The following is a 22,278-nucleotide window of genomic DNA, read 5'->3' on the forward strand; positions in this document are numbered from 1 at the left end:
AGAAGCTGCATTGCTTTTGGAGCTATGTACCTGTGCGCTACAGGCACAATACTAAGGTGTGGATGACGCGCAGTCGCAGAGTGGCTGGGCGAGTTTGACCGTGACATGCAGAGGCAAGGAAGGCACGTGCTGCTCGTGCTCGACAACTGCTCAGCACACAACAGCAGTTACACTACTTTTCCTGCCACCCAATACCACTCCGAAAGTGCAGCCGTTTAATTTGGGCATAATACGCGCATTTAAGGCATCGTATAGGTGCATCATTGTGGAGCACTTGCTCATCGCTGTTGACCTCCCAGCCGCCATATGGCCGCTTCAAGTTTCACTGTATTCAGCCGTTGAGATGGCGAAGGCGGCCTGGGTGAAGGTGACGACCGCTTGCGTGCAGAACTGTTTCTGCAAGGCCAGCTTCATCGATGTAGTGTCTGATGTCGAGCGTGATGCTTCCGAAGATATCGGTCCGGTGACGATTTGTGGCTGCACGTCGTTGACTTCGACGTTGGGGGCTACGACACTGGTTGGGATGACTTTATTTTTTCTCATGAAGACGCTCATGTTGTGGAACTGTGCATGGAGGAGGGCATCATTTGCTTTTTATGTCCCCCAGTTGGAAAAAAGAAAAGGAAAAATTAAGTTGGGGGAAACCCACACCACCTTTGAGGTATAACGGGCATAAAGCCTAATAGAAAACAAATGAAAAGGGGCTGCAGAGGCAACTCAGAATTAATTTAGAGAAAAAAACAATATATAATTTTTAAAGAAACAAGGCAGAGGTATGCTTGTAAATGTCGGAAATGAATAATTGGACAGACAAGTTAGTGGGAGGAAAAGGCACTAGAAGGCTCTCTGAAAACTGCCTCCGGAAAGAAACAAATTAGTACCGTCTGCAAGGAGCGCCCGCACTCAGACCCAGACCGCCCCCCAGGGCCACCCGCTGCCGCCCGCGCAGGGACCCGCAAAACTTGCATGTTTTATTGCAATATTTCATATGCGCTGGTGTGTTCTTCCTCTCAGCTGGACTCATGTTGCCTAGACTCAATGCCAGTGGTCTGGTAGGCAGGGGTAGTACGTAGTAGGAGGTGACCATGAGGCTCATCAGGGTGGTGCACTGCAAAGTTCTGACACAATGATAGGTGGCAACAGTGCATATGGTGTCATAGAAATTTGGCATTTGAATGCTTTCTATATATATATATCACGGTTAAACTATACAGCAGTGAGCCAACACTTAAGAGGAGATGAAATGAAGTGCATCTTGCGTGGTCTATATGTGTGTTTCGTTTTCGTATGTGCATATTGGTTGGTGGTCAGCTAAAGATGGTTTCTGCAGATATTCTCCGCTTTGTGTTGTTTTTAATTGCACAAGTGAAAAATTGTGGGCACAATGCAACAGCAACACCCTTGCTGTGCAGTCAGATGCCGGAGTGTTGAGCATGGCATGCAGATGGTTTCGGAATGTTTCGGAGCAGACGACACAGCCTTTTTTTTTCCTGTGGGCAACTTTCTGTGGCAGTGAAGGGAACGCTACGAAGACAAAGTGCGCGTAAGTGAGAGTGCTCCTGAATATAGTCTGATATTTTCATATGCATTAGTTTCAAGCTGAGAAGGAAAAATCATAAACACGTTATTTACAACTACCAATTAAGACAGAAAACACCAGTGAGTGTTAAATTTCACTTATGTTGCTGCTTTTCTCTTTTGCATCTGGGAAAATGCAAAATTGTTGCATGTGGAAGCTACGCTAAGTCAGCGTCTCTTTCAAGAAGCCAGAATTGCTGTCAAATGCTGCGAGACTACTTGGCACGGTAGCACACATGTGCAGAGGCTCCATCCTCGTACCTTCCTCTTCATTGCCATAAAAAAATTGTCTGCAAGTATAGCCCCACATTTCTCGATGTCCCCAAGCCATGACAAAATACCGGTCATTGTCAGTGGAAAGGTTGTAGAGGCAGCAATTTCAAATTAAGTTTTGGGTTAAAATGTGCACTGAGAGCCCAGCTTTTTTTCTTTTAATGACCATACTGGCCCCTCTCAGCTGCAGTGATAAACTGAGTATAGTTGGATGTCCCTTCGACTGTAATTTCTCTGAGAGTGTCCAGTTGCTGTTGTGCAGGACCCCCGAACGGCCAAGCCTTCCCAGCCAACTGCAGAGGGCTCCATACCAGCCTAGGTGAGTCCCAGCACTTGTTGGCACAGCTCAGGCTGCATGCTGCCCCAGCAGTGGCATTTCAGAGCTCAAGAGGTATTGGTGGGGTACCTGGATTGTCATTATCGATTCAACGCACTTGCCGAGACATAGACGAACAATGAATCACACACACACGAGTGCTCATTTTCTACAACTGGAGGTTTATTGCTGCGCAAGGCTCATTTATGGTCATGCTTCAAAGCAACACATGTGCGCATGAAAAGGAGGGTGGGGGAAGGGTCTGGAGGTGCACATCAAATGGGTAAGACCTTAAGGCTGAAAGCATCGACTAAAACATACAACTAAAAAGCAAAAAGGCAACAGGAGAAGGTGTTCATGTTTATGCGATTTAAGTTTATCTCTCAACAAGTGTGCTGCTGTTTAATCAATGACAGATAAAGTAAAGCTTTGCTTTGGGGACTCCTGTTCTAAATACATGGAAAGAGAGAAATTGTTTTCCTTGGCATCCACTGCACCGTCTTATTGCTATAGCAATTATATGGACACTCCAGGTGCATTTCTGCCATCAACATTGCCGTGAAGTTCTGTATAAAGTCCAAGGGCTATAAAACCGTCGCTGCACGCCATATGCTGTATGTGCAAGGGAAAACAGCCAGCGAACACAGTTCAATCTCGCATGCCCGAGCGAATACCGCGGCATGGATGCGGGCCCTATCCTGTCATGTGCAAGGCAGGGGGTTCAGGCGAGGGAGGAAGGGCATTCCCCGGTGGCTGCTAGGGTGCCTCGATGTCCTCCTTGCCCACCGCTCTGTGCAGAGTAGAGACAACCGCAGTGTCTAATACGGTGTTTGCCACGTGAATCGGGGACGCCATAGTAGACGCCTTAGGGGGACGCTGTAGGCCGTTGCCGGCGCTCGTGTGTCTTGAAAGAAATCTGCGACGTGGCCAAAGTGCGCACCCGCACAGGCCTCCTCTTCAAAGTGATCTGCGATGTTTCCAGAGTGAGTGTACAGTAGTGCCGGTAGCTTCGTATGTGCTCTGCTTTCGACGTTTCGTTCACATTCAACCGAGATATGCTTGAAGGTCAATTCGCTTGCTGCTGCCATGATTCCTCATTTCAGAATTTTGACAGCAAGTTTCCGCGCTCATCTAGCAATCTGTGTTCATGTTTACCTGTGCATATGTGACACCATGCTGCTTAATTTCGTTGAAACGCGTTGGCGCGCTAGTTGGTTTGAATTCATAATAGAATGTGTTAGTGCGACTGAACAAGGGCATAGGAAGAAGCAGACATACGAAGACAGTGCTGTCTCTGTGTGTCTGTTTCTTCCTATGTACTCATTCTGTCATGCTTACATATTCTATCATTGTTAATTTAGTTAGTAAGCGAATGTTTACAAGTCTATACAGCCGCTAAAACTACTGTCCTTACTTCGTACAGCTATACATTAATTTGCTATCACGATCGGTGCTTCGCCTTTCGGGTGAAACTGCAACATTTTTGATGAGGTTTGTTGCATTTAAAAGAAAAGACAATATATACAGTAGGAAGCAGACTCTTCTTCTAGTCTGTCAATTTCTGAGTTTTGGAAAAAGAAAGAAAATTCCTAGTTTACAGCTCTGTAACTCGGCAACGAAATGGACATCACAATTTTGTAAGCTGCACTTATTGAGACATCTAAACTGCATCACTAATTTCTGAAGCAGACTTTTACAAAACCCTAATAAACGTAACGATTTCACATAAGCCTCATATATCAAATTTGTCTGATTCACATTCTCTAGCAGATGCTATTTACAAAATTTCTATATTTATCATAGGTGCAGATTTACATGTCTGTAATCTTTGTGCTTAAATTTCATTAAGGCACCACTTTATGAGCTCCATTGAAACATCTGAGCTCCAAAATAAAAATTCTGCTTGCTAGAGTCGGTGCTCCATTGTGTGGCCTGGCCAGACAGGATCGAGTTTTGTGTGCTGTTGGTGATGTCAAGCGCCAAGGAGCTAAATGATAAAATGTGATGCTTGTCACTTCTTTTTATGGGACTTTAAGGGCCGTAATCATGCGCGTCCCAGGGATGAGAGGAGGGACGGTCGTGACGTCATTTCCGGCGAACCTTCCTTTCTCTCTGCCCACAATGTCTCATGCTGCCATCGAGCAGATGCATGCGCAAAGGCTTGGCACCCTCCGTGGCTGTCAGGGAGTGTTTTTAACTCTGGAGGGAATGCTCCCCCAATCTGTGGGGCCACGCCTCCTGACAAATGCGTGATGTCATCAACGCCTGGTGGGCTCCCCTTGCACTGGGGAGGTAGATTTTTACCTCGTGTGTGAGTACTCCTCAGAGACAAACTGAAATTTTTTTTTGAATGCAGTGAGAAAATCTAGCGACAATGTTGACCAAAAAAAATCTGTAGGCAATGCTATCAGGAACATGCCAGCCAAATTTATTTTCTCTATATGTTAGCATAATTCTCTGTATGCAGAAGGGAACATATAGAGGTGCATAACAGAATGCTTGTACTCTCCTGTTGCTTTCTAAGCACTGCTTTTCTTCCATTTTAGGCCATGTCAGCAGTGACATGTGAAGCATGAGGATGGCCTGTGTAGACACCAGCTGTTGGGCACATGCATGCACACCCTTCCAGATTTTTTACGAAGTAGCAGTTAACACCTGTCGTGTCACCACTGCTTCATTGCTGTAGGATGCGTTTGTCAGATGCAGCCTCAAAGGTTTTGGATAAGCGCATTGCAGAGAGAATAAAGAAAGGAGCAGGGCATTGGCTGTTGATTGGGGTCTGAGAAAAACCACTGAGTTGTCAGAAACAATAAACCAGCACTGTGATTGTTGCAGAATTTGTGCCAAACTATACCAAGAGATGAAGTCTGCATTGCCCTGCTACATTTGGGCGAGAATTGTATAATTTACGCTGAACCTGTCCTAAGAAGTCATTTTAGCGGTCTTTCGGGGAAAGAGAAGAGTGCAAAATTAGAAGAGCACTAAAAAAGGACACATACAAGACTGAACAACACAAGCAGTCATGTTGCTCATGAGTGTTGGTGTTGTTCAGTCGGTTCCGTCTTCTTCTTTTGTGCTCATTTAATTTTACTACATACCACAAACCAACTAGCACAGCAGCAAGCCTTGTTAAGATTTGCAAGCCCTAGAAATCCGTCATTCAGTATCCACTGACTGCAGTGCCATTTTGAGGGGTCATGAGAGCCGAGTGCTGTGGAGTAAAGGAACCTCTGAAGGCCAGTACTAAACAGAGGACAGTATTTCATTAAATAACTTAGAAGACTGAATGCAACTTTCACTGCATGCAAAAAGGTGCTGCACCATGATTGAGCAAGAAGAATCACAGTTGTCACCACTTGACAGATGCAGCTTACCACAGTTGTAAGTTTAATTATACCATTCATGCTGCAGCTGAAAGATAGCATTTTTTGTGGCAATCACACTGAATGCTTAGCTACAAAGACGTGTGCCTTAATACCACATCTTGCAGATTGTCAGGCCAGCTAACATTGAGATGTGGGCTCTGCCTTGAACTGCGTAACTGTTCACCTCACAGAGCAAGAGTACACATGTAACATTTGCTATTGTAAAGATGGCTTATGGCACACAAAAACTTGAGAACATGCATGAGGGCTTTGCATACTGATGCTGATGCACATAGATAAAAGAGGGGAGAAAGGCATGGAGGTTAACCGGAAGATACCTAGCTATCCAGTTTGCTGGCCTGCACTGGGGAAGGGGTAAGGAGAGACAGAAAGGTCTTAAAAAAAAAAAAAAAAAAAAAAGTGCGCGCACATGAACATAGTTGGAGAGGGGAAAGGAAAAAAATGAAAAACACACACACATAAAGGAACACAGGAGTGTCACAGTCGTTCAAGCAAGTCGCCTGACCGGAGAAACTTCAGTAGCACCTTCACTGCCTTCTAGTGGGAAGGGTGCATCAGCCGACACTCCAAGATCGTCTGCTCAGAAAGCGGCCGGTCATCGAGGCATGCCAACATTGTCACAAGTGACTGTATCTGGGAGCTGTAGCAAGGACAATGACAGAGGATGTGTACAATTGTTTTCACGCTGCCTCAACTATCACAGGCAGCACTGTCAGTCATTTCAATGCAGCAAGCGAATGCATTCGTGAAAGACACTCCTAGCCATAGTCGGCAGAGAACAGTTGTTTTGATTCGGGATAGTCCAGATGGAATGCGTAGTCGGAGGGATGTGTCCACGTGGTGCAGTCAAGTAGGTCATAAAGTTGGCTTGTTCCACATGGATCATGTGGCATCACGCGCTAGTATGCGAAGCTTTGCTGCTGCGTCAGTTCTTGATAGGGGGACGGGTTCCTTCACGGCATCTTTGTGAACCCGCCTAGCAGCTTCATCAGCGTTTTCATTGCCCTTGATGCCGCAGTGGCCTGGGAGCCACTGAAAAGTGATGTCATGTTCTATTTCTGCTAGCTGGTGATATAACTGCCTTATTTCTAGTACAAGTTGGTCCTCTGGTTCACAATGTAGAGCGGATTGCAAACAATCCAGGGCTGCCTTAGAGTCGGTGATTATGCTCCATCTTTGGGGTAGATCTTCATGGATCATGCGAAGTGTGCTGCGAAGTGCAGCAAGCTCCGCAGCAGTCGACGTTGTCCAGTGAGTTGTCTGAAACTGAATGGTCATGGCCTTTCCAGGAAAGATCACAGCTCCTGTAGATCCATCCATAGTTGTCAAGCCATCAGTGTAAATCTGGAGATGGTCCTTGTATGTCTCGTGCAGCATGAGTAGAGATAGCTGCTTGAGAGCTGGCGACAAAAGTCCTGCTTTCATTTGAATTCCCGGTACTGAGAGTCGAACCTGTGGGCGAGCTAAACACCAAGGAGGTGCAAGGAGCCTCTCGGCAGGCGTATAATCTCTAGGAAGGCAGTCATGGTACGCCGATATCTCCTGGTAAAAAGAGGCACTGGGCCAGACTTTCAGTAGCACGGCGAGGTGGTAGAAAGGGGTGCGGGCAACATGCCTGATGTGTGTTCTGAGCACTTCCAATGTCATATGAGCTGTGACTGGGTAATCTTGAGCTATCATTAATTGTCTCTGCTGCTGATGTGCAGCGTGACAATGCAAGACAAACCCTGAGTGCCTGCGCCTATGCACTCTCAATTGTGCGGATGTTACTTCTGCAGGTATTGCTCAGTACAGGTGATCTGTACCTCAGGTACCCAAGAAACAGAGTCCTGTAGAGTTGTAACACCGCTTGTACTGTGGTACCCCACGTTTTCTCACCAAGAGATTGGAAAAAAATGTGAAATGGCCGTTAGGCATTTCTTCATATAGGCCACATGGGGACTCCAGCTGAGGTCTCAACCAATGATCACCCCTAAGAATCTGTGCCTCCTGACATAACAGATTTTTCTCATTGATATGTATGGTGTCGGACATCCTTGGCTTCTGCGTAAACGCGACCAGCGCACATCTCTCGGGGTGAAATCTGGAGACCTTGTTTGCCAAGATATGCCGATATTGAAGTCATGGCTTTTTGAAGCTTCGCACGCACCTGAGGACGTGTTACACCTGATGTCCACATGCATATGTCATCGGCACACTGATAGCTGGACAGAGTTAGCTATAGCTGGACACTGACATCTGGACACGGATATCTGGACAGCACTTGGTATGTGTTCTGCGAGACCAACAAGGACAAGATTGAATAGTGTGGGGCTCAAGACGCGACCTTGGAGAACACCACGGTGTGTGTGGTGCGGAGAGGTCAGACTGTCATCGGTCTGCACAAAAAGGACCTCATGTATAAGTAGTTGCAGGTCCACCAGTACACTTGGCCACCAAGACCAACCGATTCAAGAGCAACATTGTCATAAGCTCCTTTTGTGTACAGAAACAGGGCTACAGATAACCATTTACATCTCTTTTGATGTTGAACGTAAGTGACCAGATCGATGATATTATCAATGGAGCAGCGGAGATGTCGAAAATTGGCCATAGCATTCCTTACGCAACTAGCCAGTGCGATGGGCTGGTATGACGTGAGTTCTAGTGGCGACTTGCCATGTTTAAAGAATGGTACCAGATGGCTTGTCTTCTATTCTTGAGGGATGTTTTCATCCCGCCAGGATTCATTGAATATATCCAGCAACGCCTTTCACGCTCGTTCACCCAGAAGGCACGAGATGTTGTACAATATGCCATCTAGTCCATGCAACAATGAGCAATTACACAAAGCAAAAGCCGCATCAAGCTCCTCAGTGGTGAAAGGCAGGTCCATGCATGAGTGTCCATACCAAGGGAGCCTGTGTACACTGGCTGACCTGCAATCTTCCTGCAGAAATCTGCTACCTCGACGTCCTCTTGACATCGGAAAAGCGCCAAGGTTTTGAATGGCACGCATTGTTCAGGAAGTACACGTAGGTGTCGCACGGTTCTCTATATGTAGGAGAGAGGTTTTCGGGGGTCTAGGGATTCACAAAATTTTGCCCAACGTTGAGACTCCAGTTTGTCTATTCAGCGCTGGATCTTCTTTTGCGTGTGTCTTAGATCATGGATGGACTTTGTGCGTCAGTATCTATGCTCTGCATGCCAACGAATCGCACGGAGTAGCTCCAACTCCACGTCAGATTCTGAGAACATTGGAGCACATGTCAGCATGCACATCTCATTCTGCATTGCTTCCTTGATCGCTTGTTGAAGGCCAGAAGGGAGGCCTTTGCAACAAGCTTCTTCCATACTGGTTTCGAATGTAGATCAATCAATTTGCCAGATTGCGTCTGGCGAATGACAGCTGGCCAACCCTTTGATCTTAAGATAACTGGGAATATGATCACTCCCATGCATCTCAATGTCTAAAAACCACTTGACACGAGTAGCGAAGCCTAAGCCAAGCCTAAGCAGCTGCTGTACGATGAGCCTCACAGAAAGGTAGGGCTCCCATCATTAAGCAGAGACAATCCATGAACGAATACAAATGAAGCCAGCCGCTGGTCCGTTGCGTTAATTTTGGAGCTTGCCCAAATAGGGTAGTGGGCATCAAAATCTCCTGTGATCATTCATGGACCAGGGGTTGCTGTCAAGATGTCTTCTAGTGTCTTGCTATCAAACCGGGTTGAGGGGGACAAGTAGGTACCCACTAGTGTAAAGGCTAGCTTTTTCTTCTTAACAGTCGGGCAAACAGACTGGTTTTCATCATGAGGCTGCACATGTTGAACGACGTAGGTAAGCTCCCAACAAATAAACACAACCTCGCTGCTTTCGCTGTAGGATGATGACATGATTGACTCGTAGCCGGATAGCTGGATTGGGTTTGATAATTTCAGTTCACAGATTACGATGATTGGGAAGCAGTTCGAGTATACATACTGACAAAAATCAGGCATCTGACATCTCAGACCTCTGACATTCCACTGGATAATCGATGCTTCTGTGACCTCTTTGTGGAACGATTGGTGATTGTCAGCCATGATCCTACTCGAGGGCTGCGAGGACTGGGCTCAGTGTGTCCAGCATTTGCAGGCCACTTCAAGCGGTTAGAGTTGCAATAGTTGTCAGTAATTCTTTGATTACATTCACTAGGGACCGCAGCATCGGTATGATCTGTCAGTCAACCTTTGGTGCTTCATCAACCAAAGTATGCGTAGAAGTAGACATCAGGCAGGGAGGCTCCTTGGCAGGCTGCATGTGCAGAAGCACAGGCCAGTCACTCGTGGCATTGGACCTCTCCATATCATTCCTCTTCATGTGTGCTGGCTTACTTGCGCATCAAGGTGATGAGTTGGGCCGAGTCTGCATATTAACAGAACCCCATCCTGTACACTTTCGTCGCCGATTACGCCGATGTTGTACTGTTTCAGCAGCTTCTCTGTAGGATGAGCTGTCTCAGTGCATGCAATGCTTTTTGCTGGAAACCTGTCCAATTGGTTCCCTTTTTTTTTTTTTTTTTTGAGATGCTGAAATTACTTTCGTTGTTCTGGGGCTTTTTGTAATATACCGTACATGTTGTACGTGTACTGTACTGTACACGTTCATGGGGTCCGTGGAATTAGGATCTCTTGCAGTCACACAGTGAATCAATGATTTAGCTAAAATTTGTTACCACTTGCTCGATCATGAAACATGGTAGGAATAATTCTACTGACCACGACAGGTGTTATGTCGCGTAGGAGCATGTCCTCAGTGAAGCTATGACTTGGTTTGGCCTCAAAATGTTATTGCCCTCTTTGTTCTTGAATCATCACAAACGCTTGCATATCAGTCTTGGCTGAATGCACCATCACTGTTCATTTTTGGAGTCATTCAGGGAAATTGCCGAGTTCTGCTTATGCAGCATGGCACAAAAGGTCAGGTGAACTTTGTGTTCTGAACAAGTGTGGCAACAAGTAGGCTACAAAGCTGAGCTAGTGCTGATGCTTGGTGCTCAAATGCATTGTTCAGAGAGCAGCATGGGTTCCAAAAATTTAAGCTGCACCTTGTATAGCTTTTGTAGTAGCCGCACATTGCTGCAACTTTTATGTCCTCATTCAGTTGCGTTTACACATTCTATCATGGATTCAAACCAACTAGCCCACCAGTGTGTTTTAACCAACATTCAAGCTTTCGAAATCAATTGACAGAAATGATGAGTTTGTAAAGTGACACCACTGAAGTAATTGACATGGAGGTGGCATATTCTCAGTTAATACCACGTCTTGGTGGATTACTTGGTTGTTTAGCCCAGAATAAGTTAGGAGCATGTGTTTCATCTGGCAATGCCAGACAAAGGTATGTCAATTTTACTGCAGTGAAGCAGTGATGCTCTCTGTTGAAGCAATGCACTGTGCATGCATGCTTTGTTTTGCTATTGTAATGAAAAATAATTCCACTGCTCCTGTCATAAAAAATCTACATTTTTTCTGATAATACCACATATAAGGTGTACCTATGACTTATTCTGGAAGATACAGGCAAGTGTAGTAGGCCCAGACATTGTATTCATACAAGCTGCATTCACCGTGAAATGCCACCTGCATGTAAAATTTCAGTGCCAATGAACCTGTGCTTTTGCTGGAAACCAGTTAACAGAAAAATCAGTTGGGCTCCTTTATTAGATCACCCTTGCACAATAAGCCACTCTTGCCACAAGGCTTGATAAGTCAGAAAAGATGTAAGAACGAAAGACAGATGGTGATGTCGCATTAAAGCTCCCACACGAGTGAGGTCATGGATTTTGACAGTGTCTGCTTGGGCATAATAGCATGTTGGATTCCAGATGAGCCAAAGGCTTTATTTGGCAAGTTTTGATAATTTTTACCGTCCCACTACAGTCCAAGTACAAAACAAATACATTGAAACTTCCGATGTCACCCTGCCATTCTGATGCAGGGGTTTCAGTGCAGAGTTAAAAAGAAAATTAAAGTTAGGCATCAATTTTCTCTTCTAGTGATCAGCCTCTCACAATGAAATTATTGAAAGTAGGGTTTTGAATGTTTGTCAGTTTTAAACTGTCTCTATTTAGCGTCACCATCTCCATGCCCCGACACTTCCACATTCTGGTACTGCAGGCTCTCTGATGGGCGACCCGTGCCCCCACCAAAGCCAACCCGCCCACGGCCATGGTCGGGGGCATCGGAGGAGCCTCCGCCCTACGGGGGCCCCTACCTCAACCTGCCGCCACGTTCGGCACTCGACCTGTCCAACCGAGAGCACAGGGGTTCGGCCTTTGAGCTGTACCGCAAACCAGAGCCACTCCGACCACCACCTCCCCCGGCTCTCTAGTGACCATCGTGGGAACAATGGCCATGCAACCTGTGCCATCCTGTGCGGAAGACCAGCGCCAGTGGGCGATCAGGACAAGGTCCAGCGATGCCCGATCACAAATGTGCTAGTGCAATTGTCTTCCGGGGCCAGTGTGCGTGCAACAAAAGGAGTGTTATTCTTCCTGCAGTGCATAAGCTGCAGGTCTGCTCAAACTGCCCGTGCAAAGAGCACCAAACGCTACTTCGTGTTTTAAGTCCATTTTACTTACAATGAAAGTTTCAGCTCGGGGCCAACTCTGATTTCCCTCTTAAGATACAACTCTGATGCAGAAATGTCATCTTTGGGCATTGAACTGAGCATCTAAGAGAGAAAGTCACCTGTTTGATTTAGGGTCTGAAATCCAAAATGAATATTGGCAATGTGTGAAGTTTGCAACTCTAACTCTGCATTGAAAACAGTTATGTACACTTATAACAGTTCTGTAGGCTATGTCTGTTAGGTCAGCTAAAGCAGACAAATGTGATTACTAGTTTTTGCAGAGTCCCGTTTACAGGTCATCAGTATAATGCAGTGCAGTGTATAACAACTATTTTGGCCTCTTTGTATATCACATAGTATTTTCTTATTGCTGAGTTAGTGTTGTAAGCTTGATTTCTTTTGCAGCAATTTTTTTTAAGCGTTCATCAACAGTTTTGGGATTGTAAAAAAACAAGCATGTTCATTATGCATAAAAGGTGAGGCGTGCGGACAGGACACAAGAGAAGAGAAGTGGACAACACGAACGCCAATTATCAACTGAAGGGAGCACTGAGACGAAAAAAGAAAGAAGACACAAAACTAATCTGCGCAAGTTTTGTGTCTTCTTTCTTTTTTCACCTCAGTGCTCCGTTCAGTTGATAGTCGGTGTTTGTGTTGTGTTGTCCACTTCTCTTCTCTTGCGTCCTGTCTGCAGGCCTCACCTTTTTTGCATAATAAATCCTTACCAACTAGCTCAGCTTTCTGTCATTCCAAGCATGTTCATGTGGCAATAGTCATGTCTGCAAAGTATCAAACCGCTGCACAACTCAAAAAGAGCTAAAATTTATAAAGTGAAAGCCTGTGCATCCTTCCTCACGAGAGAGCCCTGCTTCCTGCTGGAAAATTACACGCACAAATGCTTCTGTGTCATATACACTGCCTGCATTGTCACCACTTATAGTGGAGTTTGAAAAAAAGAAAGAGAAATATGGAGTCTGGGCTTGTGACATGAACGTGATGCAGTTTCTCAGCTTCAGTATGGGAGAAGGCAGGGAAGGGCACTCAATGCGGACATTTGTCGAGGCGAAGGGGAGTGTCTATGTTGGCAGTGTAGTTTGACTCCTTGCAGCATGGCAACGAAACATTTCAATTTATTCTATCTGCTCTAATTAATTCAGTGAATGCTAAACATAAAGTTATGCTTCAATTGTCATGTGTTCCTTGTTTTCTGCTAACTTCGCGTATCACCCCTGCCTGCCACAACACAACCAAACGATGATCGAAGCTACACCAGCTAGGCCCTTTCACTGTGTCTACCAAGTTGACGTTTTGAAGCTCCCTGAGCTTTCCAGGTTTTCTCCGAGTGCCTTCGCAAAATTCCCTGAGTGACACAGAACTATGTTTTATGGCAAGACAAGCTGACATCATGTCGCCCGCTGCTGTCACTCTCTAGTAAGCATGTTAAAAAATAAAGGAATGACTTAATGCAGTTTCAATAGTAAGGAGTAGCGTTTATTTTATTAAAAATAGAAAACTGAAGGGATGGGTTAGTGAAATACCCAACGAATAAAATATCTTCGAAAAGAAATGGTAAAGCCCATTGCAAACCGAGTCAAGACATTTCCATATACGAATAAAAAGAGATGCATTTAGAAGCAAATATTTTCGAAAATGCGCTGTTTCTATCAACTGATAGCAAGCTCATTGGTATTAGGCCCAGACTTTGTCTCAAGTGAGATTCTCTCAGCAGTTAGGATGTCAACGTCAACTGTCCTGACATACTGTCAGCCTGTGCACAATGCCTCAGTGTTGTGTTTCACTGCTTTAAATAGTTTATTTTGGTTTAGATAAGGGTTATCTGCATCTCGGCATCAGCCAACACTTTGCTTTTTGAGCTCAGGCTCCTTCAAAGAAGAGGTGGCACAGTTTCTTTCCTAATCATTCCTCAATGCAATGGTCCTCGTTCCACCACGCGTTCACTCCCTAGACCATTTGAAGCATCCTCTTGGTCAGTTGTACAGTCAGTGTCGGAAAAATTGGGCAGTCCGAAAAATTGAATGCATGTCTTTTACTGCCCTTAAAAGCTAAAATCACCAGAGGCATGTCTGGAAAAGCTCTGAGAGTTTGCCAGTACACTTATCAGGCGTATCGGTGCTCGTACTGTGACAGGAGACGGCAGATGCACGCTTGTATAATTAGGGAATGCGTACTGTGTGCCGTGACAATTGCCCCTTCCCACGCTTGTTAAGTATCGCTGCAATACTTTACATATTGGAAGAGGAGAACGACGCTGAGTTGATCAACCAGCTGGCCACTCTTGCGCTCACCTTCGCGACCTAAAGTAAACGGTCCCCTTCATCCGCAAGGGTTATAAACGGTCTCCTTCGCGCCTAACAAAGTGGTGGAGGTGCGGGGTACCGCTCACAACAATGGAATCGTCACTGCCGCAGCTTCGTCGAAGCCGTCGACTTGCCGGCCTCCCGCCATCAGCCGTGACCGTTTTCGAGATGCCAGAAGAAGTAGCCGCTCCGAGGGCAGCGCCTAGAAGTCCACTGCCATACTACCGAGTTCCACCCACCTTCGGAGGCAAAGCGGGGGAAGATGCCGACGAGTGGCTCGTCCCCTACAAACGAGTGAGCAAGTCCAATGGGTGGGATGCAACCACTCAGCTCACCAATGTGGTGTTCTCCCTGACCGATACCGCCCTCGTGTGGTACGAGAACCATGAGGACGCACTTACGACGTGGGAACATTTTGTTGACGAGCTAAAGGCGTGTTTTGGGGACTCAGTCGCCAAAAAGAAGCGTGCGGAGCAGACACTGTCGCAGCGGGCGCAGCTACCAGGTGAGACATGCACAACATATATCGAAGAAGTGTTAAAGGTGTGCAAGGTGGTCAGTAATCGCATGTCGGAAGAAGATAAAGTTGGGCATTTGCTGAAAGGAGTGGCTGAGGATGTGTATAATTTTCTAATAGGAAAGGAGAGCCTCAGGTCTGTGTCCAACGTCATCCGGCACTGCCGAACTTTTGAAACACTCAAGATGCGTCGGATTACGCCAAAGTTTTGTCGGTTGGCAAACGTTACGACGGTTGCCAGTGTGGACACGAGTCCTTGCCTCGACCTTCCTTCGACGATCCGACAGATTGTCCGCGAGGAACTTTCCCGCCACGAAGAGTTGTTGCATTCAACTGCTGACCACCATGGTGTATACACGTCACGTGAGGCTATGACGGCACCACATTCGGCCCCTTGGCAACCGATGCTTACCGCAGCAGCCGTAGAGTACAGTGCAGCCCCACAGTCGAGGATGACAACACGCCCTCCGACTCCGCGCTATGACCAACGTGTTCTGCACACGCCTTCTCGACGCCTGATGTATCGTCGTGACACACGCCACGAACCAACCCACTACACGCGGGAAAATGATAATATCCGCTTCATCAACGAACAACCAAGGTTTCGACCTCTCCCAGTGTGTTATTCCTGCGGTGTTCCGGGTCATATATCGCGGTTTTGTAACCAGCGTATGACCGCGTGGTATGGCCAGCCCTCAGAGTTTTCTCAGCCCTCCGAACGGCCACACAGTGCCGTGTGGCCAGCACACGTATCATCTGGCGACAAGTATTGGCCGAGAAGCTCCCGGAATCGCTCCCCGGCATTTGACAGGAGTTTGACACCCCCACCGCAACGTTGTGCTCCCCGTTTTCCCTCACCGCTGCGTCGCACCATGTCCCCTTCGTCACCGGAAAACTAGCTAGCGCGGCCGATGGAGGTGAGGTCGCTGGAGACGTGCTACTGACAGAAATACCTACTGACAGAAAAACAAAGTGCGCGTTCTTTAGATAATGTCCCTGTAATGGCTCTGGTGGACACAGGCACAACAATTTCGGTCATGAGTGTCTCTTTTAAACACGTGTTAGGACGAAAGGTTTTGTTTAAATGGGACGAAGATTCAAATTTCTGTGGAGTGAGTGGCGAGCCGTTGCGACCTATTGGTGTGTGTAGTGCCGACATGTTTTTGGGAGGCCATGTTATTACGACAGAGTTTGTAATTATTCCTCGGTCGACCCATGATGTTATTCTCGGCATGGACTTCTTGCAGGAGTGTGGTGCTACTGTCGACTGCCGCACAGGGAAGGTATTCATAAGTGGTAGGATTCCATCAGGACTCCTGGAGAAACCTGTAGATCGCGAAGCTACACTGTGTGTTTGTGGTGATACGGTCATACCTGCATCATCTACCGTTTGCGTTCCCGTTGTCTGCTGCGGCACCGATTCCGACAGCTTCGAAGCTACCGTAGAACCGATGCACTTTAGCTGTGTGAAGAAGAGTGTGTTGGTGCCACATTGTGTGGTGTCGATCAAAGGCGGACGCACTGGCTTATGGACCATAAACTGTTCTAAGGAGCCTGTTATACTACCAGACGGCATGAAATTAGCCTTCGCCAAGGAGCACGCGTCCTTATCAGTGGCTGAAATTACAGATGTGCCGGAAGAACCTGATGGCCACAGTTCGGAAATGGCCCTTTTGTCGATGGTAAACAAATCGCTCAGCACGAGTGAACGCCGAACGTTAGTGGGTGTGCTTTCAAAGCACATTTCGGTTTTCAACTTTGCGCAGGACAAAATATCTGCAATCCCTGCGTCTCGGACGCGCCATACCATCAACACGGGTTCGGCAAATCCGATTAGACAAAAGCCGTATCGTGTTTCACCATCAGAGCGCCAGATTATCAACGAACAAGTGCACGAAATGATGAAAAAGGGAGTTGTACAAGAGTCAGCGAGTCCGTGGGCAGCTCCAGTGATTCTTGTCAAAAAAAACATGGATCTTGGAGATTTTGCGTCGACTATCGCCGTTTGAATGCTGTAACAAAAAAGGACGTGTACCCACTCCCACGTATTGATGACGCAATAGACTGCCTTCATTCTGCCTCTTACTTTTCCTCAGTAGATTTACGATCCGGCTATTGGCAAATTCCGATGCATCCTGACGACAAGGAGAAGACTGCCTTTGTAACCCCTGATGGGCTCTTCGAAATTAATGTGATGCCATTTGGATTGTGCAACCCTCCGGCAACTTTCGAGAGATTTACGGACACTGTTCCGCGCGGCTTGAGGCGGAACATCTGCATGTGCTACCTCGACGACGTCGTCATCTTTGGCCGCACCTTCAGCGAACACAACTCGCATCTGAATATTGTCCTGAACTGCATCAGAAACGCTGGTCTAGCTTTAAACTCTAAGAAATTTCACTTCGGAGATCGCCAAACCCTTCTGCTTCGGCACCTCGTCGACAAGGATGGCATCCGCCCTGATCCCCAGAAAACAGCAGCCGTTGAAGCGTTCAGGGCGCCGCGCTCTGTCAAGGAGCTCCGTAGTTTTCTGGGGCTTTGTTCTTATTTCCGCCGATTTATTCCTAAATTCGACGTCACGTATCCGCTGACATGCCTGCTGCAAAAGGACACCCCCTTTGAGTGGACTCCGGAATGTAACTCTTCTTTCGTGAAACAGTTGAAGTTCCTGCTGACGTCACGACCGGTTCTTCAACACTTCGGTCCTTCAGCTCCGACGGAACTCCATACGGATGCCAGTGGCATAGGGGTTGGTGCCGTCCTAGTTCAACGCTACGGTGACCGCGAACACGTGATTGGATATGCAAGCAGCTCATTAAGTAGGCCCGAGCAAAATTACAGTGTCACGGAACAAGAATGCCTCGTGGTAATATTTGCGGTTCAGCGGTTTCATTCTTAACTGTATGGACACCCCTTTACAGTGGTCACCGACCACCACTCATTGTGTTGGCTTGTGAATCTTCGTGAACCTTGTGGCTGCCTTGCGCGCTGGACGCTCCGACTGCAAGAATACAGCTTCACCATCTCTTATAAGAGTGGTCGACGACACGGGGATGCGGACTGCCTCTCGCGTATGCCACTTAGCACTACGGACTGTGACGCCGACGACTTCGGTCACCTCGTGGCTTCTGTGTCGTCGCGTTTTCCAGACTTTGACTGCTTCAAAGCCGAACAGCGAAAAGACGATAAATTAACACCGCTCTTCACCGCTACTACCACCTCGACAACAGCAAACCATTTCTGTGTACGTGATGGACTCCTGTATAAGAAGAACTTTTCCGGCACTGGCGCACATTCTCTCCTAGTGGTACCGGAGAGCCTTCGCACAGCGATTCTGAGTGCTATGCACGACGACCCTACGTCTGGCCATTTAGGTTCGGCGAGGACGCTCTACTGGATTCTGGAACGCTTTTATTGGCCTGAAATGCGACAGTCTGTTGAGACGTATCTGGCCAGCTGCATGCAGTGTCAGCGCCACAAACAGCCATCTACTGCTCCAGCTGGTCTCCTGCAGTCGATCCCGCCTCCAAGCACGCCTTTCCAACAAGTGGGCATTGACTTCGTAGGCCCATTTCCGAAATCAGCCAAGTGAAACCGTTGGATAATTGTTTGTGTCGGCTACTTCACACGCTACTGTGAGACGGCGGCCGTGCCCTCCGCAACTGCCACTGACGTTTCAACATTCCTGCTGCAATATGTGATCCTGCGACATGGTTCGCCTCGCGTGATCATCAGCGACCGTGGACGACAATTCACAGCGGACGTCGTAGAGGAGCTGCTTCGTTTGTGTGAATCCCACTTGCGTCACTCGACACCATACCATCCACAAACGAATGGGCTTACGGAGCGTACCAACCGAACAATTGTAAACATGCTACCTATGTATGTTTCATCCGACCACAAGAACTGGGATGACGTACTGCCTTTTACCACGTACGCGTTCAACACTGCCAAGCACGAGACTACCGCCAATAGCCCTTTCTTCCTGCTGTACGCTCGGCCACCCCGGTTCACAATCGACACTGTTTTCCCCTTCTATAGTCACGAAAATCCCAATGTCGCCGAGACTCTCTGCCTTGCCGAAGAAGCTCGTCGTATTGCTAATGTGCACACTTTGGCATCGCAGGACAGATCAAAAGCACACTACGACATTCGCCACCGTCCGGTAACCTATTGCCCTGGTGATTTAGTCTGGCTGTGGACTCCAGTACGGAAATGTGGGTATTCCAAAAGCTTTTGGCCACCTTCGATGGACCGTTTGTTATTATTAACAGACTCACGAAAGTCATGTATAACATAGCGCGCCTCACGGCGAGTGGTAGAAGAGCTGCCAAGACACAAGTGGTCCATGTCGCCCGCTTGAAATTGTTGACGTCAAGACAAATGGATTGACTCGCCCGGCGGGCTTCGTCTGCGACGAGAGGAAATGTCACGCATGAAGAAAACGAAGACCAGTGAACGTGCTTGTGGTCGCGAGTGGGGGAAGGAAGAGGAGAATGATGCTGAGTTGATCAACCAGCTGGCCGCTCTTGCGCTTACCTTCGCGAAATAAAGTAAAAGGTCCCCTTCATCCGTAAGGGTTATAAACGGTCTACTTCGCGCGCAACAATATGTTTCACCGCATAACATTTCTGTGCAGAGGCAAAGCTGCCAACTGGGAACTGGCATTATGCAACACACTGTGCTTTCTAAGCTTCAAAGCCAGTGACGAGGATTACTGAGGCAGAGTCGGTGCCTTTGCTGGCAGCAGTGAATTCTTTCAATGAAGAACACGCCGCCGAATGGCAAGCACCTTAATAGCGAATGTCAAAGCAGTTAGGCCTCGCGTTACCACGACGGTGGCTACGGCTACCAGCAGATCTGCGTGCGAGAGCGCTAGTTCAAGGCGGCAAGATAATCAAAACTGCAGTTTTGGCTTTGATTAATCCCGTTTCAGACCTGTGGTCGCAGCAAGAAGTCCAGAAAATTGGAGGGCGAAGTGTTCTTTCACCCGAAATTTCCAATGTTCTTATGCATTGACTTTATGGAGTACATGGTGGTGCCGTGAAGCTGTCCTCATTTTGGGGCATGACCCAAAAATTGGGCATCCGGAAAATTGGTTGTTGACTGTACACTGGCAACTCCTCCAACTGACAACACGACATCAAAGACAATTCGTTACGATTCCTCTCTTTTACTCGAGCCAGCATTAGGGCAACTTTTGTTCCCTTTCAATAAACTGACAGCTTATTTTCCTTGATAGAAGTACGAATTCCCTGAGTTTTCCCTGAGTATTTCCAGACCGAAGGGTGGGTCTAAAAATTAATCTGCAGAAAACTAAAGTAATGTTTAACAGTCTCACAAGGGAAGAGCAGTTTACAATAGGTAGTGAGGCACTGGAAGTGGTAAGGGAATACATCTACTTAGGACAGGTAGTGACTGTTGATCCGGATCATGAGAGTGAAATAATCAAAAGAATAAGAATGGGCTGGGGTGCGTTTGGCAGGCATTCTGAGATCATGAACAGCAGGTTGCCATTATCCCTCAAGAGAAAAGTTTATAACAGCTGTGTCTTACCAGTACTCACGTACGGGGCAGAAACCTGGAGGCTTACGAAAAGGGTGCTACTTAAATTGAGGACGACGCAACGAGCTATGGAAAGAAGAATGATAGGTGTAACATTAAGGGATAAGAAAAGAGCAGATTGGGTGAGGGAACAAACACGCGTTAATGACATCTTAGTTGAAATCAAGAAAAATAAATGGGCATGGGCAGGACATGTAATGAGGAGGGAAGATAACCGATGGTCATTAAGGGTTACGGACTGGATTCCGAGGGAAGGGAAGCGTAGCAGGGGGCGACAGAAAGTTAGGTGGGCAGATGAGATTAGGAAGTTTGGAGGGTCAACATGGCCACAATTAGTACATGACCGGGGCAGTTGGAGAAGTATGGGAGAGGCCTTTGCCCTGCAGTGGGCGTAACCAGGCTGATGATGATGATGATGATGATTTCCAGACTATTCAAAATCTCTGATAATTCCCAGTTTTCCTGGTTGGTAGACACCCTGCCTTTTCAGGCTCTGCTTACTTTCATAAACACGAAGTTTGGGCGGTTGCCACGCATAAGTGGATAGGAGCTTCCAAGGCATAACTTGTTCTTAGGTGCCTTCTTGTAACTATAATTGCCTCAATAGAGCATTATATTATGCTGCCACCTAAACCATTAAGAAATTGCCAAGCAGAGTTATTGGCTCGGCCTGCCCATAACGAGGAAGAGGGGCTAAGGTAACAGAGTTGCATTCTTGTTGGCATACCAGCCACCAATCAGGCTGCTTTTGTGAGGAATCATAGCTGCAGTAAAATACACTGAGTAGTTCGGGATATGAAAGCAGTGGCATCTTTGCAGGCATTCTGCTGCCCTCCATTACTGTCTGAGTTGCTAAAGCTTCTGCACGTGGATGAATCTACAGAATGAAGCACTGCTAACTATTGCACTGGTTATTCGACGTCTGTAACATTTGGAAAAATGGTCCTTGCATGAGAAAAATAGCTGTGGTCATCAGAATGTGCTGTTAAGCTTTGTAAAACAGTACAAAGCTCTCAATGTGTCACATTGCTGTTGCACTGCCTTCAGTGTCAATTAGGTCATCTGCATTTTGAGGCACTGAGTTGAACCAGGTGGGTATTTATTTATTTATTTATTTATTACAGAACTCGCAGCACCAGTGTGGCATTACAGGGGGGAGGGGGGTGTTGAAATGGTATACAACAAACGGTATAAGTCATTCCACAATAAATGCAAAATAACTTACGGCACAACATTCACATCCTAAGACACAACTTCAGTCATCAACAGAATATAATACAACAAGAAAAAAAATGCATCGTTAGACAGATTGTTAGAGTCCTGTGGTAACCTGTTCCAGTTCAAGATCATCCTGGGGAAAAAAGACATTCTTACCATTTTGGCTTTGCATTTTATTTCTCTTACCTTATTCACATGATCTAGAAGTAAAGATACATAATCAGGCTTAAATATGTACTTATCGCGTTCAATACCAGTCCTAGAATGAAATATATTATGAAATAACCTTAACTTGAGTGATTTTCTTCGTTCCTCTAATAGTTCCCAACCAAGATTCTCTTTTGCACATGATACGCTGAAATGCCTAGAGTAATTACGGAACACAAAACGAGCCGCTAAATTTTGCACTCTTTCTAACTTCTGTATATCAACCTTTAGCCAAGGGTCCCACACAGTGCAAGCATAATCAAGGACAGATCTAACATTCGTAGTATACAAGAGTCGCTTAGTTTC

General features: G+C 46.7%; 1 protein-coding gene across 2 annotated transcripts in view; it reads left to right on the forward strand.

The window, feature by feature from the left end:
- Nucleotides 1-13,339, forward strand: part of pyd (zonula occludens-like protein polychaetoid) — a 298,483-nt gene extending 285,144 nt beyond the window's left edge. For both annotated transcript variants that reach the window (XM_055070109.2, XM_050177563.2), the window contains exons 20-21: nucleotides 2,114-2,170; nucleotides 11,694-13,339. In XM_055070109.2, coding sequence (XP_054926084.1) covers nucleotides 2,114-2,170; nucleotides 11,694-11,907 — 271 coding nt within the window. In that variant the 3' untranslated portion in view covers nucleotides 11,908-13,339. The remainder of the gene's footprint in view (nucleotides 1-2,113; nucleotides 2,171-11,693) is intronic.
- The last annotated feature ends 8,939 nt before the right edge of the window (nucleotides 13,340-22,278 follow it).

Source organism: Dermacentor andersoni, chromosome 5 (genome assembly GCF_023375885.2).
Source record: "Dermacentor andersoni chromosome 5, qqDerAnde1_hic_scaffold, whole genome shotgun sequence".
NCBI classification, from domain to species: domain Eukaryota; kingdom Metazoa; phylum Arthropoda; class Arachnida; order Ixodida; family Ixodidae; genus Dermacentor; species Dermacentor andersoni.